A 23,457-nucleotide genomic window follows, 5' to 3' on the forward strand; every position below is an offset into this window, starting at 1 on the left:
GACCCCTCCCTGTGTAACACACACACCTTAAAAGGCATCTCCTCAAAAGAACCTTCTATGTAACACATTCATCAGGCCATGTCCTAAAGACCTCTCCTCTCCTAACACACACACACACACACACACGTGTTTTTGCCAGTAGGCCTTTTTATTTATTTATTTATTTTCCATCAACACATTTTATTCATGAATAGCAGACAGCTCATAGTGAGTCCTATTGTATCCCTACAATGCATGTCTGTTACATGAATACTAATCCGAATTTGAATTGTCAGCAGCATGTAATGAAGATCACCAGTGGGCCGGCACAGGTTAATTTGAATCTCCTTATTTTCAACGCACTTTGCCGACCATTTGGTTGCGTCGTTGTCTTTTCATATTGAATCCCTGTTTCCCGCTGAGCTTAACTTAATAACAGAGACGGAAAGCCGGGCAGACCAATACCGCTGTCAGGTGTTTCTCTGAAGAGTCAATTAGGCAAAGCTGCTGAAGAGATATTGTGTGTGCGTGCGTGTGTGTGTGTGCGTGTGCACGGTGCTGTTGGAGCTCAGACTAGCTCAGATAACCCCCGCCATGCTCCCCTCTACCCTGCCACGCTCTCCTCTCCTGTCCTCTACACGGGGGGGAAACCCCCCCCCCCACACACACACACCACACCACCAGCAGCAGCAGTCAGAGCATTTGTGATTTCTCCAAAAAGATTAGAAGGTCTCAGCAGGGTTACAACCCTTTTGACAAAGTACAAAATAATCTTTCCCACCCCCCCCCCCCTCTGCCCCCCTCCTCGCTCCACTGTGGCCCCGAGGCAGGAGACTGTATTTCTGTTCTTCGATGCTGTTTGTCCTCCCCTCCTCTCCCCCTGTCCTCCTCCTTTTCTCTGCTGTATGCTTGGATGCAGACCCCCCCTGCCCTCTACACTGTGCCTTTGTGTGTGTCCCCCTCCTTCCCTCCCTCCCTCCCCCTGGCTGCCCCCTCAGTTGTAGCATTCAGCAGCGCATCATGGAGAATGACAGCATCAACCCACATTTCACTCCTTGTTTTCCATTTGCACAAAACCGCCGCCAAGGTATTTTGTCCATTAGCTTGTGAAACACTTCCTGAAGGAGGGAGAGAGGAAGAGAAAGGGGGATGGAGGGAGGGTGGAAGGGGAGCAAGGGAGATGTTGTCAGGATTCGTCACGGCCCTCCTGCAGAATGCCACTGGCGTTTGAGGGAACAGGAGCAAGGAGCCAAAGACATTAGCATACTGTGTGTGTGTGTGTGTGTGTGTGTGTGTGTGTGCGCGCCTTGCTGCCTCAGGCTGTCTAACAAGTGTACTGTATAGCATGTAGCAGGAGGTTGGAATAAGAAGCACAGCCTGGTTTTTGTGTGTCAGTCTGTCGCGCCAGTGGATTTGTCATTGTATGGTTAGGCTCCTTGCTCCTGTTGCTATGGTGAGGATGGTATGGGAGTGTGTGTGTGTGTGTGTACAGGTCACCGTTAAGAGTTTTTAGACCTCCGGTTAGACCAAGCCAACCAATCAGATTAAGAGATGTTACGTTTTTCACATGCTTTCGCCAACGAGAGGCCTCGATGTAGGATTCTGAATCAACCATTGACACTTCACCTCAAATGGACAAACAAAGTCCTTTTCTATTCTAGTCTCTGCAGTGTGTTCTCCAAGAGTCTGAGTCACATGATGCACACGCCCAGCTGGAGGCCTAAGATTGAGAGAGAGATGTGTTTTTCTTTCTCTGTCTCTCTCTCTCTCTCTCGCTCTACCTCTTTCTTTCTTTCTCCCCCCCTTCATTTTCTCTCTGATGTCTTGCTGCCCAGCGGTGAGTGTCCGTACTGTGAGAGAGAGAGAGAGATAAATACAGACTTCTTTTCTCTTCTATTCTCCTCTCCCCCTCTCCTCTCCTTCTCTCCCTAGCCCTACCTGTGGTGCTGCAGGATCACAACTAAGCCCTAACAACCCTTCTACCACTCCCCCCCCCCCCCCCCCATCTCTCTCTCTCTCTCTCTCCTGCTCCTCGCTCAGCGTTCATTCTACAGGTTCACAGTCGGGTTAGCTCTTAAACTCAGCAGGTTCCGATGCTCTGAAGTCGATGTTTCCCAACACTAATTTTGTTGGTTGAGTTACCACAACAAATATTACAATGGTAGTTTGTGTATCAATGTGACAATTGTTTCATAAAAGCTCTGTGTGTGTGTGTGTGTGTGTGTGTGTGTGTGTGTGTGTGTGTGTGTGTGTGTGTGTGTGATGAAAGCCAGTGGGGTTTTTTCTGTCTGCGTGACCACGGCGAGGCTCAGTTACTTAGCCCTTAATGAAAAACTAGGATTTGACACGCAAGTATTTATCAAGCAGCCATTTAATGACCACAGGAACCTAATTAGAATGATAATAATTACCAGCCAAATTTGGATCTCTCTCATTCTCTCTCTCTCACCGACTGCCACCTGTGGTCTGTTTAAAGGACAGTGGGAATACTTAATCTCTTCATCAGAATAGAGGAAGGACTGAATCCAATTGACCTCGTCTGCATTAGGAACCTCCTCTGAGTTCGGAATAATTGCTTCTATTCTGCTGTCCTGCTCCATTTTAAAATACGACGAATATTGTTGTTACAGAGACTGACTCCCATTGTCCACACCAGCACACTACTTACTGTCCTCATGTTCCAAAATCCACACGTATTAGTTATGGAGTCTATTGTTTCCCTAAGATGATGAATGGACTCTAATATAACATGTTGTTGTAACAGAGTGGAGCAGAGAGAGAGGCTCTGTTCCAACATCCACACTAACATATTAGCTGGTATTGAGGCCAGTTAGTATGTTGTCTCCTATGAAGGTATATGGACTTGGTTGAGACATGTTGTCACTGGCCGCTCGCCACTATAGGTACATAGGCACGGCCTTACCAACCATTTGCTGTCAATTCATTTTTTTCCCCTTGAGCTAACATAGGAACACAACAATAGTAATTATGTTTTTTTTATCTCTCTCTCTGCCGCTGTCTACGAGCAATGCTGGCAGGCGAGGTTGGGTTGAGCAAAGTTTTGACGTTTGATATTGTCAATGTGTTTACTGGGGTAAGGCGCCAGGCGAGGCTGGCCTTTTTTCACGCTTGAGCTTCCTACGCAACAAAGACAACAAACGGTTTGGTAAGGCACCTCGCGGGAGAACGCACGTTTGGGACTTTTACAGTTAATGACGCGCGCGTTGCTGACGTAAACATTTGTTTTTAAAAACACGCCACACGAACGATAGCGACGGCCCACCCTGAGAGACGCCATCGCAAGTTTTAAAGATCGCCCCGCAAATGCCTACCCAATAAAAAATTTAAAAAAGGGTACGAGTCACCACTGGTTGTTGTATACTACCTAGTATGGAAGTATGTTGTTCCCAGACCAAAGTGCATAGTGGAGCATCCACAAAGTTGGCCCAAAATCCACACTAGCATACTATCTCGTCTTGTATTACAGCCAGTGTTGTTTCCCTATGAAGTATGGATTTCGGAGCCTAGTTAGTTTGTTGTTGAGTGCAGGGTAGCAGAGAGGAGCGGGGACCTGCGGCTGCCCCCCCCCCCCCCCACACCCCCACCCCCACCATGCACTCCCACACAGTTCACTTCTCTCATTATTTTTTAGTTGTTTGTGTTTTTATTTCCGTTGCTTCTTATGCAAGAAAAATAGGCGCAAATCGTCTCCACATCACCACAACAAGACACACACATGGCAATGCCCAGCTGCAGCTCCTCTGTGTTCTGAGGCTGTGACTGGATGTCTTGTCTGCAGTTTGGTTGCTAGCTGTTGGATGGATGTGTTGTTGGGGATGAGGAGATGTAGCTTGTCAATATGGTACACAGAAACACATATTTCCTCATTCTTGCATGTTATTTCCACCCCTGAATGCTTTTCTGTATTTGTTTGTTTGTTGTTGACCTGTATTGATTCATTTCCCCTGTACTTGGACTGTGTGTGTGTGTGGTGTTTGTTCCAGTGATCAATCTGACTAGACTCTGTTATGTATGAAATAAACACATCCTTCCTGAGTGTGAGTGGCAGTAAACATCTCAGTAGCCCACACACACACACACACACACACACCTCAGCCTTCACTTCCTGTTGTTCTCCCTGTCTGATCAATGCAGACACTACACTACCCTCCGTTAAATCACTTATTGTCTCACAAGACAAGGAGATGTGCGATATATATGTATACACACACACACACACACACACACACACACACACGTTGACTGGATGCATTGTCTTTCCTCTGAACTGCTTATTTATTTACTTTTGTTTTTCTCCTTGTTTGTTGTTTTTTCCCTGGTTCTTTTCTTGTGGTGGTCCTGTCTGTGTTGGCGTAATTGCAGGTAGTGCGCTGCTGGAAGGGTTTGTGTCGACATTGATGTCTCATGCTGGCTCTCCGCTCTCTCTCTCTCTCTGTTCTCACACCGGCAGATTAAAGAAAACAAACACAGAAAACAATCGAGTTGTGTGTGTGTGTGTGTGTGTGTTTGTGTGTGTGTGAGAGAGAGAGAGAGAGTGTGCGCGTTTGGCATTTTAAATTTTCTTGACTGTTCGAGCACTATTTTTTAAATTTTTTATTTGAGTTGTCGTATTAAAAAGAAGAAAACAGAAGATACACTGCAAATTGAACGTTTGTGCTTAGCGGGAAGCACAGTGTGTATCGAGCGGATAGGCAAAGCAGAGGTAATAGGAAAAAATTGCATTTCAGCCGAATATTGCAGTCGATCAGAAAATGTTTCCGGAGAACTAATTTGCTTTATTTGTAGCCTAATAAATGCCACTTCTAAGCTTCTAAACAGTCAGAACAAATACTAGTTAGTGAGTCTCACTAGTCATAAGCACAACCAACTTTAGAGTAACGTCTGACTCTGGCGCCAGGCAAGAACAGCACAGATGTGTGGTCTCTGTGTTAGTGTTGTCACCATGCCATGGTGTGTGTGTGTGTGTGTACTGGTCTTGTTTACTCTGTAGAGTAGAGCAGAGGTTGTAATTTTATATATAGTGTGTAGTAAGCAGTGGCCTGGTCACAGAGTGTGAACACAGGTCGCTGGCCCCACATAAAGAGTGAATTACCTCACACACCACAAACAGCCCCCTATGTCCCTCTGCACTGTGGGACACGGAGGTGCTAACTAAGGATAACTGTGTGTTTGGTGTGTGTGTGTGTGCGCCTGCGTGTTTGTGTGTGTGTGTGTGTGTGTGTGTGTGTGTGTCTACATCCCTTTTTTCGTGTGTGTGTGACTTTATATAATACTACTGTGTCAGCATACTTTCTCCAAGACAGAACCCTCCTTAAACAGTATTAGTACCACTGTGCTGTGAGCCTGGAGCACCGGCCCAGGCCACAGGGAACTGGAGGCTGCTCACCTCAAGTGGCGGAGGACTTACTGACTCTACACAATGGATTCTTATGGTCCCCCAGGGACCTTTCCAGATAAATGAGATAAATGCTACAGTTACAGTAACAGTACCCTCCTCACTCCCTGAGGGGGAGCTCCTATTGTGGATGATCCTTCAGCCCACACCTCACACACGCAAGCACGCACGCCCACACAGATACACGCACGCACGCACCTACACACGCGCACGCACGCACGCACTCACTCACTCACTCACACACACACACACTCAGGGGCCATGACCAGTAGGTTCACTCTGCTCTCCTGAGTGCTCCTAACGATCAGCCCCAGGAACAACCAATACAATTGAATTACATCTGTTTCCTCGTCTCGAGAGGTCAGAGAAAAGTGTTCAATTCCTCAATTGATTGAAATCAATGTTTTCCATCCAATCTGCAGCCTAGGTGTTAGCGTACGCTAGCATACAAACCAGGAGTCTGTGTAGGATTAAGTGCCTGGCTGTGTCTGGACCACTCCATGCCTCTGGAGGTGACGGGGTTAATGGCTTTCTCTCACACAGTGTGTATGTCTGTGTTTGCGTGCGTATCGGCTGTGTGTGTGTGTGTACATGTGTGTGTGTAGGTACTGTCATGTCCTAGACAGTACAATTATGTTTTGACATATAGTTTCTCTGGTTGTGCGATGAGGTCAAACATGTGGTTGTTCCTCAGTTGATTGAAATCAATGTTTTCCATCCAATCTGCAGCCTAGTCCTCTGTGTTTACATACACTAGCATACAAAGCAGGTGTCTATGTAAGATTAAGTGGCTGGCTGTCTCTGGAACATACCTCTGGAGGTGACTGGGTTAATGGGTATTCTTTAACACTGTGTGTGTGTGTGTGTGTGTGTGTGTGTGTGTCTGTCCATTTGTCTGTTAGTTTGTTTGTGTGTGCGGATCGGCTTGTTTGCGCTGGTGTTTGTGTGTGTGTGTGTGTGTGTGTGTGTGTAGGTAGGTAGTCTCGGGTAGGGTCCTTGCCAGTAGAATGATGTTTTGACACAGTTTCCTCCCTCACACACGGAGCTCTCAGGAGAACACAAGCCTGACTCCCACACGGCACTCTGCAGCTCTGAGCTGCGACAGCCACAGATTGATGTTGATGCTCGCCCTAAGCCAGCTTGCTGCTATCCACCATAGTGTGTTTTTAGTTCAACTGTCCTGTGGGCATTGTGGAGCGGGTGAAACAGTGTGTGTGCGCGTGTGCGCACCCTTGTGCTTTTGGGTGTATGTACAGTATGTGTTTGTTCCGTGTGTGTGTGTGGGGGGGGGGGGGGGGGGGGTGTGTATGTGTGCGTTTGTACTATATATATTGTGTGTGTGCACGTGCGTGCAAATAGTGTGTTTTTTGTGATGTTTCCTGGTGTGAGTGTAAAATGTGTGTGTGTGTGTGTGTGTGTGTAGAGAGGTGTGGAGTGGTGCATGTCTTTTTAATTGCCCGACGGAGACTTCCTACCACCAGTCAGAGCCTCCCAGGACATGGGCCGTAGCTGAGCTGTCGCTTCATTTGGGTCCTTTCTCCTCTTCGCCGAATCGCTGTGACCTTCAATTGGGTCCAACATGAGGACTAATTGCAGTGAGATGCCCAGCCCCCGCCTGCCTCAGTGGCTCAGTAGCTAAATTAACCATCAACATTACCCAGGAGCCCCATGGTGGCGCGCGGACGCTGCAGCCTTTAATGATGTTCCGTCTATACACTCAGGACTGCAGCTTGACCTGAGAGACCGGGCCTCTCTCTCTCTCCCTCTCCCTCTCCCTCTCCCTCCCTCTCTCTCTCCCTCTCCCTCCCTCTCTCTCTCTGTCTGACTTCAGTGATTCCCATAGAGGCTGGTGTAGATGTCAGCAGGGTCCAACAGCACAGTACACAGTATCAGTACAGAGAGTTGTTGGAGGGAAACCGTGTTGACCAGTGTCCAGTAGGTTAGCCTAGCTTAGCTTGTCTTTGTTCTGCCACCCATTTACCCTAATCAGTGCCTGTAAAAGCTGTGTTATTTGCTGTAGCGTCAGTGAAATAACCTTCCTCTATCTTGTTATGAGTAACAGTTGGTGGTCATCCTCCTCGTCGGCCACGTCTTGGCAGCTTCCTGCGTTCAGATGAGAGCAGACAGGGAACACGCATGTTCCCTTATTAGCTAAATGCTAATGGAGTGGACTGGCAGTGAGAGCTGACCTTTGGAGACGCATGAGACATCTGTTCTGATTGACCTCCTCCTCCCCCTTCTCACCCCCTCTTCCTCCTGCCCCTTCTCTCCCCCTTCCTCTTTCTCGCCCCCCTCCTCCTCCCCCTTCACTCTCCCCTCCTCCTTCTCTCACCCCTCCTCCTTCTCTCCCCCCTCCTCCTACTTCACCTCCAGCGGGCTTATTACTGACTATGAAACAGTCCAGCCTCTTCCTCCTCCCCTTTCTCTCCCCCCACCTTCTCTCCCCCTCTTCCCTCTCCCCCCCTCCTCCAGCGAGCTTATTACTGACTATGAAACAGTCCAGCCTATTTTCTCCCCAGGCGCTCTTCGTTTGTTTAAGTTTAATTAGCAACATGCAACCTTCAACCCTGCCACCATTGTATCCTCAGAACCGCCAGCTCTGTGTGTTCCTCTGTTAGCTCTGTGTGTCTGGAGGCGCAGGGGGGGGGGGGGGGGTCATTTACGATTCCATTACATGTGCAGAGCTGTACTTTGATTGTTCTGTCATTATTGCTACAGTCAGACGCCACGGTCTTGTTCTAGTGTGCGTGCGTGCGTGCGTGTTCACGCATCAACGGTTAACTCTTTAGGTCAAGTGGAAATGCGTACATTTACATAACTGAAATGTCAATCTTTAGATTCAAACCATTCGAGTGTTCCATTTTGGCCGCTTAGCGTAGGGCGGAGGAGGAGCGTGCTCTCCTGTAATAAGCCTGTCTATAACACCAGGGAGAGAGGAGAGAAGGGAGGATTTGCACACAAAGGGCAGTCATGATAATAACCTAATTCATCAAGTGCTTTCAATACATGTCATTTCAAAGTGCTCTACATATTGTATTGGACAGCTGACTTTCATACCGTTCCTCGTTCCATTCCACGGATTACAATGAGCCCGTCCTCCTATTTCTACCCCCGCCAGCCTCCCCCTGTGCTAATGTATCCTCATTTACCAGTGAGAGAGACGGAGAGGGGGATGATGAGAACGACAGGAAGAATGGGTAGTTAAGTGTGTTGAAGCATATGGGCTGTTTACCAGAGCGATACTGTCTTGAGAGAGAGAGAGAAGAGGAGAAGAGAATGAGAGTCTGATGCAGCCGTCTGTAATGCGATATGGCATATAAGATATTTATTTTTAGTATAGAGGGGCCCGAGTCAGGTTTTATAGGCTTCTGAGTGGGTTGATCTTTTTAAATATTCAACTTCAATGAAATATGGAGCATGACTTCAGGCTGTTTTGAATTCATAAGTCTGTTTCACAGGGCTGGGTGTGCATATTGAAGGCTATCACAAAGCTGCCTGCTGTATGAAACACAGCCCACTGTCAACTGAAGGTAGGAGAAATAGCTGTGTACACTGGTTAGAAACGCCAAGAACCAGAAACGGGGGGGGGCGCGGCGGGAAGTCAAAAGTAATTCAAAACTTCAAACAGACGGATTGCTTAATCTTCTTTTGATGTTTGAAACAATAGGTTAATCAGCCCCGCTCGGATTGCCGTAATTGCTGCGTTTATCAATACGCTACATGACAGAAATGTGTTGTTCATAGAGGAAACTCCTACTTAACCGCGGCAGATTCTAACTTTTAACCTGTTGAGTGTTTCTATTGGACCCATCTTCCACCAAGAACCGCAGGGTTTTTAGCAAACCAGTGCTGCTCAGAGGAGGCTGGTGGAGGGAGACATCAGGAGTTTGGAACACAGGTTTGATGTGGACCACACCGTTCCTAATTCCGTTCCATCCATTATAATGAGGCCGTCCTCCGAGGTCTGCTTCCCCAGTGCTACAGAAAAATGGTCTTCAACTCTCGACTCTGGATAGTTGTCTAGTCATGCTGTGTTCTCTGGGTCCCTTTTAAGGTCAACTCTCTTGCCTTGCATGAATTATAGCAGTGAACCACCACTTCTGCTGCAGCTCATCGGTCAAGCTGATCGTTAAATAACTATGATGGGAAACTAAGAGAGTGAGGTAGGGGTGTGTGTGTGTGTGTGTGTGTGTGTGTGTGTGTGTGTGTGTGTGTGTGTGTGTGTGTGTGTGGAGAGGCTGGAGATCAATATTCTTCTCTCTGTGTGACAGCCGAGGGGAAACAGTCTTAGTTAGAGACAGACAGACAGTCAGACAGCCTTAGTTAGACTGAGGCAACCAAGGGAAAGTCTCCATATTCATGACTGGCTGACTGGTGTGGATCTCTAACCACATCCAGCAGCCTGACGACAACAACATGACATCAATAACAACCGGCAGCAGGTACCAGCACAGAGGAAACTACTTAATTCAATCCTGAGGCGAAGCAATCTGCCCCGCTACTGCCCTGGTGTGTGGATGTCTGGGTGTGGGTGGGTGGGTGGGTGTGTGTGTGAGAGAGAGAGAGAGAGAGAGAACTCTGTGGTTGACCCCAGTGGCGTGTCTCCTCCACAGGGCAGCTCTGTCAAGAAAACTGAGGGCAGACTGTTGAGCAGGGATCTGCTGTCACTGGATATTTCCTTTATCTGTCTGCTGATCGGCTACAGCTGTGACACTGAGGAGTAAGGGAAGGAGTGGTCAGGGGGGGGGGGGGTGGAGAGAGCAAGTGTGGGCTTTGAGAGTAGAGGGGGGGGGGAGCCAGAGTGAGAGAAGGAGAGAGAGACAGAGTGAGAGTGACCCCTGTGGATTAAGCAGTCCTAAATGAAGGAGACATTCTCGGTCCATTAACCCAGCATGTTAATACTCTGACCATTTAGCAGGACTGAGTGTCCTGTTAGCTGTGGCCATCTGCAGGCGGGCATGTGTACCAGCCCTGGGCCAGCACACTAGACACACTCACAGCCTGGCCTTCTGATTGGACAGACACAGACACCCGGACGTTCCACCTGGTTAACTTCCTCCTGCCTCTGTTACACTGATTAGTCTGGCCTCAGAGTATAGTATACTCCATAGAGTAGAGAGAGTTAGCTAACTCCTAGTCTGTTGAGTAGAGAGAGAGTTAGCTAACTCCATAGAGTACAGTGAGAATTAGCTAACTCCTAGTCGTTTGAGTGGAGTGAGAGTTGGTGGTGGTGTGTTTGAGCTAGTGGCGGCGGGCCAGGCCTGCTTTAGAAACATTGTTAGGCCCACCAAAGCGTGCTAACGCGATGTCACGCCTCACTGCACCACGCAGTGGCTCGGGTTTACACTCGGGGGCAGAAGTCCCCCAACGGAGTGGCATTTCAGCTCATCCCTCTCATCTCTCCCTCGCTCCACATCTCTCTCTCTCTCTCTCTCTCTCTCTCTCTCTCTCTCTCTCTCTCTCTCTCTCTCTTTCTCTCTGGCATATCTCTCTTACTCCTTCCATCTCTGACTTCAAAAGAGGCTCCAGATCGGGGCCAGCTTTGTTTAAGGTGAAAACGCTTGACTGTTACTGGGGTGTCTGGGAGTCTCCTGCCTTCTGCTGTGTATGTGTGTGTGTGTGTGTGTGGAGGGTGTGTGTGTGTCTGTGTCTGTGTTACTATAATACATGAGTGCTACAGTATGCACGTGTCTGTCGGGGAGTTAGAGATATTTTACTGACCTATAAATGGATAAGAAGTCAGTTTCAGTGTCGGGGGAACAGTCATTCACTTCATTAGATAACCAGCTTTTTTTCTCCGTTTTCATCTATGATTAATTCACATTTATTCATGTTTTTATCATCATTATTTCTTTCTCAGCCCACAAGCAGAATTCCTGAAGTGTAGAACAGATACAGATGTTCAATCTCTAAATCATTAAAAAAAAGCATATTGAAGAGTTCCCCCCCTCCTCCTCCTCCTACTCCTCCTCCTCCTCCTCTCGCCCTAAACAAACCTCATTTGGTGGCATTCTCTTCCCTCCCAGGGTTCAAGTAAGCATTAAGCCATTTTAATTTCTAATTAATTTTTCAGAAGCGTTGAATGTGGTGGGATTAGAACTCCCTTGCGCAGCTCTTTGTAAACTGTCTCTGATTATACAATACCTCCACGTTACTGTCACAACTGATTGCCCGTCAGAGAGAGAGAACACACACTCACACTTACGCATACATATACACACTCACACACACACGCACGCACGCATACACACACACGCACGCATACACACAAACACACACGTACAAACAAAGACACAGGACTGCTAAATTATGCTGTTTTTCTACCAACAGCATTATCTATTCCCTTTCTGTAGAGAGAGGGAGAGAGAGAGAGAGTCAAATCCTTGTGCAACAGTGGTAAACAGTTTAATATGCATTACCACAGGACAGGCGTTTGGTGGCCTTCTCATCTGTCCATCCCTCCATAACAACCATCCCACCCCCCCCCTTCACTTTCTTTCCCTTCAGTATTTCAGATAGATGAAAGACAGATAGACAGGCAGTACCTGTGCTAAGTATTGAGGGAGGGGGGTCTAACACACACACACACACACAGGTACACACTCCCATTGACTCATCTGGGGGCAGATAATGTCCTTAATGACTGCCTAACTGGTGTAAAGACGTGGGATAATGTGCGGGTCGCTGCTCCTCACGTCTTCAACCTGACACTTGGGGCCGTAATGGTGCCATCAGACAGATTGATCACCACACCTCCTTTATTTCTTTAATTTCTCTCTCTTTTTTTAAGCAACTTTCACATCTGTACGTTTCTCATAAACATACACACACACACACACACACATATATTCTCACTGTTGTGTACTCTATTTACACAGATGCGCGCGCGCGCGCGTACACGCACGCACGCACACACACACATAGTCACACAGACGCACACAAACACTCTCTCACACGCACACACACACATTTGGGTGTTTTGCTTCTGATGCCGAGGTGCCACTAGCTGCCCAAACTTCATTAGCAGGAGGAGGAAAAGAACAGACATTGGAATTAACACAGACTGTTGCTTTGATTTTTCCAAAAATGGTGTTAGCACAGCGAGTGGTAGGATTCACCACACAGGTTTTTTTTTGTTTTTTTTGTAGAAAATGTTTACACTTGTTTACACATGTTTCATCTGCCATTTAGGAGGCATTCAAATAGTTGTAAATCCTCGACCCAAGATTGAACATCATCCATGGTCCCCCCTGGACCTGGGCCCAGGGACAAGAGTACTCGCCCCCGCCCCCTAGTGGTGCCCCTGGTCGGGTGTGTCTGAGGGCTGTTTCCTCCTCCGACACAATTAGTCCCGCTCTCTCTCTCACCTGCCCTTTGCTCAGGGTGTCATGACCACCTTCTTTCCCTCCATCCCTCAGTCTCTCCCTCCCACTCTTGTTCCCCCAATCTATCCTTCTCTACCACCTTCAACCCCCCCCCCTCTCTCCATCCCTCTCTCCCTCCTTCCCTCTGTCTGTCCCTTCGTTCAGGCTCTAATGTAGATAAATGGCCTACGGAGGCCATGGGGGTTAGGCTGTTCCAAAAGCTAAATGTAGTCATCACATTCTCTTAGATTAATAGAGCTGTTTTAGCTTCTTTTTTCTTTTCTCTCTCTCTCTCTCTCTCTCTCTCTCTCTCTCTGTATGCAGGGTCTGAAAATCTGTAATCACAGTCTGATCATCATCACAGTCAAACTGCTGCTCAGCCTCAAGTCAATCCTCTCACTGATCTGTCTCTTTCTGTCAGCCAGCGCAAAGTGCAGTCAATGTGTCCAATACAGTCTGGTAGAGTCCACCTGACCTCCAATAGTCCTCTTAGCCTCAAAGAATCCACCTGACCTCCAAGAGTCCACCGAACCACCAAGAGAACAAAAGCACTGCTGTTCTCCACAACCTCTCCAGCCCACTCAGCACTGTCAAGAGGGGGAGATCAGACACAGCAGCTCTACTCTACTCTCTAGGCAGAAGCTTTTAGAGGGATGGAGATTAGGTTGAGGACTCCCAAGAGTCCACCTAACTGTTCTACCACCTTCCCCTCCCATCCCTCTAGAAGACCTGCAGCCGACATTACCACCATCATCTAACAACCAACCACCATCCCTCCAGAAGCTCTGACTGGAGAGTACAGTACCAGTCAAAAGTTTGGACACACCTTCTTATTCAATGGTTTTTCTTTATTTTTTTTAAAATTATTTTCTACATTGTAGATTAATATTGAAGACATCAAAACTATGAAGGAACACATATGGAATTATGTAGTAAACAACAAAGTGGCGCTACATAATTCCATATGTGTTCTTTCATAGTTTTGATGTCTTCAGTATTTAATCTACAATGTAGAAAATAATAAAAAATAAAGAAAAACCATTGAATGAGACGGTGTGTCCAAACTTTTGACTGGTACTGTAGATGCACTCACATTCACTCTCTCCCACTCACATTCACTCTCTTGACATGGTTGGACGTTGAGTCTCCTCTTACCCTCCGCCCCTCTAAAAGTCCACCTAACCTCTTTACCACCACCACCACCACCCCCCCCCCCCCCCCTCTCCATCACTCCATCCCTGTAAAAGTAAAAGCCTCTGACTGGAGAGTAGACCCAGGTGCTGTCTCTCTGCTGCTGCGTCTGACCCACCTCTCTGAGCCTCTTCCACTGCCTCTTGACAGGGTGGAGTGGGCTGAAGGGGTCGTGGAGAATGGATGTGCTTTTATTCTTTTCCATCATGAATCAGGGAGAGAGGGTGAGAGGGAGAGAGTGAACCGCCTCCCCCCTGCTCTGAAGCTGATGGATGATTGACAGGTTATCACCAGGCTGTTTGTCCAGTGAGAGAACTCAACACAGACAGAGAACACAACCTTCCATTGCCCTAATCACACATTCATCTCTGGACATGTCAAACATCCAAATCTATCAGTTCCTTGTGTGTGTGTGTTTTAGTTCTCACAGTCTACAGAGACTTTGACTATGACAGACCTGCCAGAGAAGAGACAGAGACAAAGCTATGTGATGAGCTGAAAGTCAAACTGCAATGAAGCTTTATGTGCCTAGCATGAAGCTCCAGCCCGGACATTTCATCTATCCAGTTTAATCTCTTTTAACTGTTCTATATGCAGATGAGTTAATGCCACCATGATACTTATGAATAGCAGTCAATTAAGGGCCGCAGATGGATCTGTGCGAGGATAGCTCAGCTCCCATCTGTCTTTGCTGCTGCGCCCTTCTCACTCTCAGAGATAGTGGGAGTGAGGTCGAACTACCGGGTTGCCAGGTCTGAACCTCTCACTCTCGGACATAGTAGGAGGTCCAACAGCTCAGACGTCAAACTGGAAGGTTGCCAGGTCTGCTTCTCTCACACTCGGAGAGAGAGAGAGAGTGAGAGAGGGAGCAAGGGTTGCCAGGTCTGCCCATCTCACAGACCGACAGAGGTAGCTTGAGCTAGAGGGCTGGATTGCTCTGTGGTTGCCAGGTCTGCCCCTTTCAGATTGATGATAGAGAAGTCTTACTAAGGGACTGCTGTGTATACTAGCTATGATTGGGCCTGTGTTGTTAGGCTATTATACCTGGGGCGTGCGTGCGTGCGTGTGTGTGTGTGTGTGTGTGTGTGTGTGTGTGTGTCGCAGTGCAGAGGGAGAGAGAGAAGGAGAGGGACAGGCTCCTTTGCAAGCAAGCCACCCCTCGCTCTGTCAGTGCGCCTCCCTCCCTGATCCCCTCCTCTCCTCGTTAGGGTGATCAAATACACCAAACTTCAGAAAAGAGGGAGGGGGAGAAGGGAGGGGATAGAGAGGGAGGGAGGGATGAGATGAGAGTCATCTGCATCACCCGCGGTAGACGCGGCGGACGGCCGCTCGGCGGAAAATGTAAATGGAGCAAATGATGTGACAAGAGGAAATGTGAATTCTACCCTGGTGCTATTTGCAGAGAAAAACGACCCTCTCACTACTCACATTGGACAGGAGGCGATTTATACTCCCGCGGATTGCCATCGTCTCATCTCTTTTAATAAAAGCAGCCGCGCTGGCGTCTATGAATCCCTGATAGTGTACTCCCGGTCTAGACATCTATACGCCACTTATTGGCTTTGCTCCGCCTGGTAGATGGAGCCCACATGAAGAAGCTGTTAAAGAGGCTTGTGTAACCATGTGACGACGAGGTGAGGACTGTGCTGGTAACGCCGGTGCAGCTGTGGGTGGGCGGGCGGGCGGACTGGCGGCTGGTCCCAGGTCAGGTTGACTCACATGGCTGAAGACCGACCACGGTCGTGTTCGAGTCACGCTGACGGCACCGTAGGTGTTAAGGTGATTTAACTTCGCGCGTTAGGAGAACCGATTGCTTTACTGTGTAACCTGGCAGGTGTGAGTATAGGGGTGACTCACGCATGGGGTGGGATAGCTGCCTGCCTGCCTGCCAGCATTTTAATCACTCTCTTTACATTTATCCCCACATCCTCCTTCTCTTTTACTGTACTCCCCCCTGCCCTCCTCTCTCTCTCCCCCTCCCCTCCTCTCTCTCTCCCCCTCCAGTGTAATTAGTCCCTTGTTGTAAAAACAGCCTGGACAACCTTCCCGTCCGATGCTCCTTCCTGATTTCCCGGGTCCCACCCGACCCTGAGTTTAAGCAGTTGATCATTACCGCAGTAGCAGCTCTCGCCAGCCCCCTGCTTCTGTTCCCCGGCTGGTGGAACTCCTGAACCGTGGACACTCTGGCCACTACTGAACACTCTGGAACGTTCAGGAACTCTAGGCTGGAGCACCAGGAGTGAGGCTGCGGATGGGGGAGCGAGAGGAGAGGGGAGGGGGAGGGCGGGAGTTAATGAGGGAGGGTGTCAACGCCGGGGCGGGCGGTTCTGAGGCGGGTTACAGAGGGGGGGTCGTCAGTGACAAACGAGGCAGCAACAGGAAGGAGAGAGGAGGAGGATAATGAGGGCAAGGCTAGCAGAGCTGTGGTGAATGCTAACTCACTCGCACGACCTCACACACACACACGCACGCTCACACTCTCACTGTACCGACACACTCTCTCTCTCTCTCACTCACTCATACACACACACACACATACACACACTCACTGTACCGACTCACACTCTCTCTCTCTTACACACACACACACACGCTGTGCACACACACACACAATGCTGTACACACACACATCAGCAAAGAGCCTTTGAGAGTATGTGTGCGTGCATATGTGTGAGTCTGAGAGTGCACCCCCACCCCTCCCAACACACACACACACACACACACTCACTGCACCGACACTCTCTCTCTCTCACACACACACACACACACACACACACTACCAGACATACATTTCTGTCTGGTTTCACTGGGAGACTACTGCATTGGGAAGTTTCCTGGTTTTGTTTTCTGTGAGGAGAGATTCTCACCTCAGGTGGCCTTTTTCATGGTGCATTTGTGAGAATAGATCAATGTTGCTGCTGCTGCTGCTGGTGACTGGAATTGTAGTTTCTGTGTTGCTCTACCTTCCCCCATCCCTCTCTCTCTCTGCTGTTGTGTTTGTCCTGCATCTGACTGGGAGAGTCCACTCCTACAGTGCAGGTGTGTTCATACCTGTCCAGGTATGGTGGTCCTCTGTAGAGCATGGTGCTCACTTAGGTTGTGGGTTTGATTCCCGCTGGGACCACATATACTGAAAAATGTATGCGCTCACTGCAATGTAAGTCTCTTTGGATAAAAGCGTCCGATAAATGGCTTATATATATACAGTAGGTGACCTCTCTCTGTCTGTCTATCAGTCACAGCAGCCCTGCTCTCCTCCCCTGTCACTACGTGTCTCGCCAGCCGTTAAAATCTCCCCCCGCCCAGCCTGGCCACCACCAAGACAACGGCCTCGTGTGGTTTCCTGGCCGTGGCGTCTGTCCTATCGTTCGTCAGCAGGCGCCGGGCGGGGTCCATAAAGCACACCGTCATGACTGAGTGGCGCCCCTCCAAAGTCATTACTGATTGGCTGATAGAGCCGGCGGTGGGCCCCTCTCCCTCTACGGCGCGCGGCGAGGCGCTGGGGGAACTATAAATGCCGTGGCCGCCGCCTCCTCCTCACCTCCTCCTCCTCCTGTCTTCTACAGCTCCGCTCTCCCAAGGTCGCATGAATATGGAACTCCCTCCTCTCCTCCCTCCTCCCTCCACTTCTTCCTCACCTAGATAAAGTTTAAAATCTACTCAGGGAATGTAATTCATAATACATCTCTGTCTGGCCTGGTCTTGGCCTGGCTTCTCTCTCTCTTTCTCTCTTTCTGTCTCTCTCTCTTTGTCTCTCTCTCTCTCATATCACTATGAGGAAAGACGAGAAGGAAGTAAGGAAAGGGGGAGTAAGAGGAGGAGGGGAGGGAGGGAGGAAAGGAAGAGAGAGATTCGTCAGTGGCAGTTGGGGGGGGGGGGGGGCGGGGAAGGCGATCAGCCAGACCCATTTCATCATCATGGGCTTCGTTCCACAGTCTGGTGCCTACGATAAGTCTAGATCACTGTCACTTATTAGGCCTGCCTGCTACGGAGGGGGGGGCATAGTGAAGCAGCTTCTACATCAGTGGTGCGTGTGTGTGCCTGTGTGTGTGCCTGTGTGTGTGCCTGTGTGTGTGCCTGTGTGTGTGCCTGTGTGTGCACATGTAATATCTCTCGAAGCAAGCTACAGTGGTCTCCTGCTGTGGATATGGTTCTGTTTAATTCTCTGGCTGTCATCCTGTGGTTGTCATTTGCATGTAGCTATGATTGACACCGTCTCGCCCACTCTGCTGCTCTTCCCCGCTCGCTCGCTCTCTCTCTCTCTCTCTCTCTCTTTTCCACTCGCTCTCTCTCTCTCTCTTTTCCACTCTCTCGGTCTCTCTCTCTGTCTCTCTCTCTCCCTCTCCCTTTCTTTCTCATTTGTGTTATGACTCATGTCTCACTCTCAGAGATGCTTTATAAATGTTTTTATAAGATCTCTCTCGTATTTCTGTGCCCCCCCCCCCTCTCTCTCTCTCACCCCCTCCCTTCCTCCTTCTCACTTGCTCTCTTTTTCTCTCTCTGTTTTTCCCGCAGAAAACACAAAGACACCTTTGCAAAGGTCACGGTCTCGGCAGAATATCAATGTGAGTGGCGGAGGGGTGAGAGCCCCCCCCGCCAAGGAGACTCATTACGAGGGCGAGAGCAGCAGCCACCCAGGGCGGGGGTTCAGGGGGGGCCCAGCCCCCCGAAGGGAGCCAGGACACAGGCCCGCCACCACCCCCACACCGGGACCAGGGCTGGGGTCTGACCGCGAGAGGGCGAGGGAGAGGGAGGTCGAAGCAGAGACCCCACCCTGCCCCCCCACCAACGGAGACACAGATGTGGAGGCCCTCCTGGCTAGACTGAAGGCGCTGTGAGATCGACCTCCCTCCTTCCACCCCCCACACCATACCACACAAACAAAGACACACTCCACACACACAAACACACACACTCCACACACACAAACACACTGATGTCATAGCCTCTTGTGAAAGTGAAGATGACTGTTCTGCCCACCAAAGCTACTGACCCTCTCCAACGACCCTCAACAGAAAAATCCAGGCTCTTTTTATAAAGTGTAAAATAGAAAAGTTTCAAGTTGTTCTTCGAATTCAGTCTCTTCGGTAGATAAAGGACATCATTGGGGGGGCAGTGAAAAGGCATGATCACTGTCTGATTCAAGTGTCAGGGAGGGCAGACACGGGGCTCTAGTCCAGACATGCTGAATGGATACACAGGGGACTCTACCCCTCCTTAAAAGTGTACTGCCAAAATGTCAGTTCTTCTAGACTAGTTGTTCCAGAACATGACTAGAGAACAGCATTGGCTGTTATGCAATAACTGCGCACTTTCCATGCAACATTTTAGCATGCCATGTACATGAGTTTAAATGCTCTTGTATTGATTGGCATTGCTTACTCTTGCTTCTGACCAAATAGTATCCACATCATTTATTAATTGAACAAGTATCAAAACATTTTAATCATCAATAGTATTTCTATATCTTTATATGGTTGTAAAAGCAGTTTTAACTGTTTGAATTTGTGTCTCATTTCTCCATCACAGACAGCTTCTGTAAGTGTGTTGTAAGGGCTGTAAGCCTTGTTTGCATCCACTCTTCACAGCATGTTTGTGGTGAAGGAAATTCTGACACGTAATTGTTTGACCTGCATATCTCAGGTGACATGCTGTTGTTTCTCCTTCTTTTTGTATTTTGTATCGTCTTTTTCTCTGTCAGACAATTTTATTCTCGTTTTTCTTTCTTTCTTTCTTTCTTTCTTTCTCTCCTAATCATTCCTCTCCTTTATCCCTCTCTCTCCCCACAGAGCTGGAGAGAGGGAACGTCTATGCAACACTTTTATATCTAAATGAATGTTCAAGTCCATTATATTTACTCTATAATCTCTGATGGTATCGTCACGCTCGTACGAGTCTCGTACAGGAGTGGGAGGCTCCTTTGGGAAGTGTGGTTTGTGTGTGTGTGTGTGTGTGTCGACGTGCTGGAACATATTTGTGTGTGTGTGTGTGTGTGTGTGCGTAGGGTTGATGGTCCCTACCTCTCTCCTCGTTGGCTCTAGTGTGAGTGGGAGATGTTCTGGGGGCTGCTTTTGATTGGCAGGATGAGAAGAAGAGGATGTGGCCGTCACCCGCTCATCAACTCGTTATCTCTCTCCTGGGCCCTCGACAATAACATCGTCAAGCCCACACAACTGTGTGTGGAGACCCAAAATTACGCTTAGAATGAATATCTCTCTCTGATTTCCTTGTAATCGTTTTTTTTTCTCTCTTTCTTAATGAAATTATATTGTCATATTTCCTGCTCCTAAACAGCCTGAGTGTTTTATTAGCAGGCTGGCTGTATTAGAATGAATGTGCTCCTTTTGTAGACCAATTTACAATAATAAAAAAATAAAGAAACTGAAATGGGTTTCTGTGTGGGTGTGTGTGTATTCGTGTGTGTAGGCCAATACAGAACAAATTAGAATGGTTAATTGGATTTCATTCTTGTCATTCTGTTGTTCTCATTAAGACAGGGGTACTCTTCCACACTGAGGAAGTCCTGAAAACTACACACAACACAACACAGCACACACTACGCACACACGCAAAAAAACTAATTTTATGCCTCAGTACTTGGTGGGTAGCCTCGATAATGAAATGTTTCTCACAATCAGCTGTTTATTCTATTATGAATAATAAGTACCACGGCTTTCAAAAGGTGTGAATTCCAATTAAGTTAGTCGACAAGATGGGGGGGGGGGGGATCTCCTCTATTCACACATACACACACTCTCTCACACACACACACACTCACTCTCACACATACTCCTCTCTCTCTCTTACTCACTCACTCACTCACACACACACACACACACACACACACTCTCTCTCACACACACACTCTCTCACCTCCAGACCACAGGAGTAACATCAACTGGCTATTATGTCTAGTGTTCTCTGTAGGCAGTTGAAAAGAAGCCGTGTTTGCGGGTCCAGAAACAATGTCGAGGCATGGGGCCTAGCGCTTAATTACCAGGCACTTTAAGTGGAGTGTCTGTAAGATGTTACTTTGTGGCCAGATGCGTCATTCTAATTTGTTTGTCTGGGAAAGGTTGGTTCTCATCTTGGATATTGTTGTTTCGCTGTGTGCTTTTAAAGCCATTAGGATTTTAACAGTTTTTTGTTTTTTTTACTTCCTTCCGTGTTTACTTAGTGATGTATATTTTCGTTGACTGAGTCAGTTATAATGCTAGCTCTTCAGGTAGGGAGAGGGTGTAAGGGGTTACCAAGTTGCACCTTCACACGTGAGTTTGATCTGATCTCCAGAGTGTGTCCTGTCCCTAGATTGGTCCTGGTTTAATGAGGGAAGCCCCGGCCCCACCACCTCCTCACAGCCTGTCTGCCCTGGCATGACAGCCAGCACACTGCCTCCAGTCTCTCAGAGGATGACTCAAATTAGTCTCAAATTAGCTTCAGCATGTGTGAGAGAGCACGGGTGGGGGTGGGGTGAGGGACGGAGAGAGAGAGTGTGTGTGTGTGTGTTGGAGGGGGGGGGGGTGCACACTCTCAGACTCACTTACACACATGCACGCACACATACTCTCTAAGGCTCTTTGCTGAAGACGAAAGGCAATTAGGCAAAACAGGGTTTTGGCCTTGCTGTGACCTTTACCCAGGCCTGTGTTTAATGCAGAAGAAGAACGCCTGAACTGGCTAAGGGAGGGCTGGGACTGGGGCTGGAGGGATGGGGCTGAGGCTGTAGCTGGTGTTGAGGCTGGGGCTGTAGCTGTAGCTGATGTTGAGGCTGGGGCTGTAGCTGGTGCTGTGTCTGTAGCTGGTGTTGAGGCTGGGGCTGTAGCTGGTGCTGTGTCTGTAGCTGGTGTTGAGGAGGGGGATGGGGGTGAGGTTGGGGTTAGGGTTGGGGCTGGATCAGGTGGTGCCTCCTGCTGCTTGAGTATTACCCAAAGTGATTCTGCTGGAGACTCCTGGAGCTGGACATGCCAGTGTCACTACCAGTTAATTTATACAAACTGCCTGAGAGAGAGAGAGGGAGGGAGGAAGAGTGGGAGACGAAAGAGAGAGAAAGAGAGCAGGAGAAAGGAGGGAGACACAGAGAGAGAGGGAGAGACTGCCTGATTGTGTGAAGAGAGAGAGAGAGTGGGGGGGGGGGGGGGGGCTGTTCAAATGGCCAAGAGAGGATTCCTTCTATTTCAGTACCTCACCTCCAGACATACACACACACACACACACACACACACACATACTGCAGCATTTCTCACAGGACACTTCAGTGCCCAAATAAAACTCTCAGGATCTCTTTAGTCCTTCCTTCTGCTCAAGGGCAGAGCTATTCATTAAACATATACTTGTGTTAAGTTGTCTAAGTTGATTCAGGTGAAACCAAGCGGAGTAATTTTTCATTTAAGTTATGCTACTGTACTTAACCATGATGGTCCATTGGCTCTATACATTTTATGAGTCAACCATGAGAATAATGTATTCAAATAAACTAAGGTCTCATATTATCAATTCATGGTGATGATATTAACCAGGCCTTTGTTTTTCTTTAGGGACAAGAATCTGTTATGTTCTGCGCGCACACGCACACACCACTCCACACTATCCCACTACTGCTACACTGCAGAGGATAAGAGGGGGATCGAGAGAGGAGAATGGAGGAAGAAGAGAAGGAGGAGTGTGGGATGGTGTGATGCCCAGTGAGCCTTCATTACTCACAGAACAGTGTTTCAGCCATTAGGCCTGTCTCTGTGGCTGATAAAGAGGAACAGGCACCATATTGTTCAGCAGATTGTTATCTGGGCTCTTTTAATTGGATATGAATGGGAAAAAAAGATGATGAGATGGAAAAACTGCTCAACGGTTCTGTTGTGATGTTCCCCAGAAGTCCATAACTACTCCTCAAGGACCCTCCATCATACTGCACTGTATGTCATATGGGTATCCAATCACAGAGTGCCATCCAATCAAAGTTGATTATGATAAGAGGATCGTCCAATCACAACCTTGACAGGTGAACACTGCCAGCAGACATGCACTGCTGTACCCCCCACCCCCAACCTAAACAATCTAACCCCCTCAGCCCCACCCCCTAAATCTTCCCCTCCCTCCCCTCCACCTCCCCCTGCTGGGAACAGCATTGAGTAATTACTCTGTCTATCAACACAGAAATCCTTGAGCCGTGCCCGAACCAGCTAACATCCAATAAATAAGGTGCTGGGAGGATGTTGGGGTGAATCTCTGACTGACACACACACACACACACACACACACACTCTGCAGGGAGAGGCTCTGAGGAGGGCTAACTAAATGCTCGGTGGCAGGCCAGCACGTAGGGGGCCGATGAGGGTGTTATGTGATAATTATCAGGAGACAGGACGGAGGAGGAGAGGAGAAAGAGGAGAGGAGGGTAACCAATGTGCCCAGGGTGAGAGAGAGAGAGTTGTCGTTTTTCCCCCCTGCCTCAAATCTTTCCCTCATTTCCCTTCAATTGAGTTGCCTTCCAGACATTAGCACGGCCACTGA

The 23,457-nt window shown here is 48.5% G+C and overlaps 1 protein-coding gene across 1 annotated transcript in view; it reads left to right on the plus strand.

Annotated features, from left to right (window-relative positions):
• The window catches only part of LOC310819586 (protein diaphanous homolog 3-like), a gene marked incomplete at its 5' end in the record, with an annotated part of 212,911 nt that extends 192,613 nt beyond the window's left edge, over nucleotides 1-20,298 (plus strand). Inside the window, one exon of the mRNA XM_083690891.1 lies at nucleotides 18,466-20,298. Within this exon, the coding sequence (XP_083547017.1) occupies nucleotides 18,466-18,788 (323 nt within the window). The 3' untranslated portion in view covers nucleotides 18,789-20,298. The remainder of the gene's footprint in view (nucleotides 1-18,465) is intronic.
• Nucleotides 20,299-23,457: the final 3,159 nt, after the last annotated feature.

This window comes from Argentina silus (genome assembly GCF_951799395.1).
Source record: "Argentina silus genome assembly, chromosome: 19".
In the NCBI taxonomy this organism is placed as follows: Eukaryota; Metazoa; Chordata; class Actinopteri; order Argentiniformes; family Argentinidae; genus Argentina; species Argentina silus.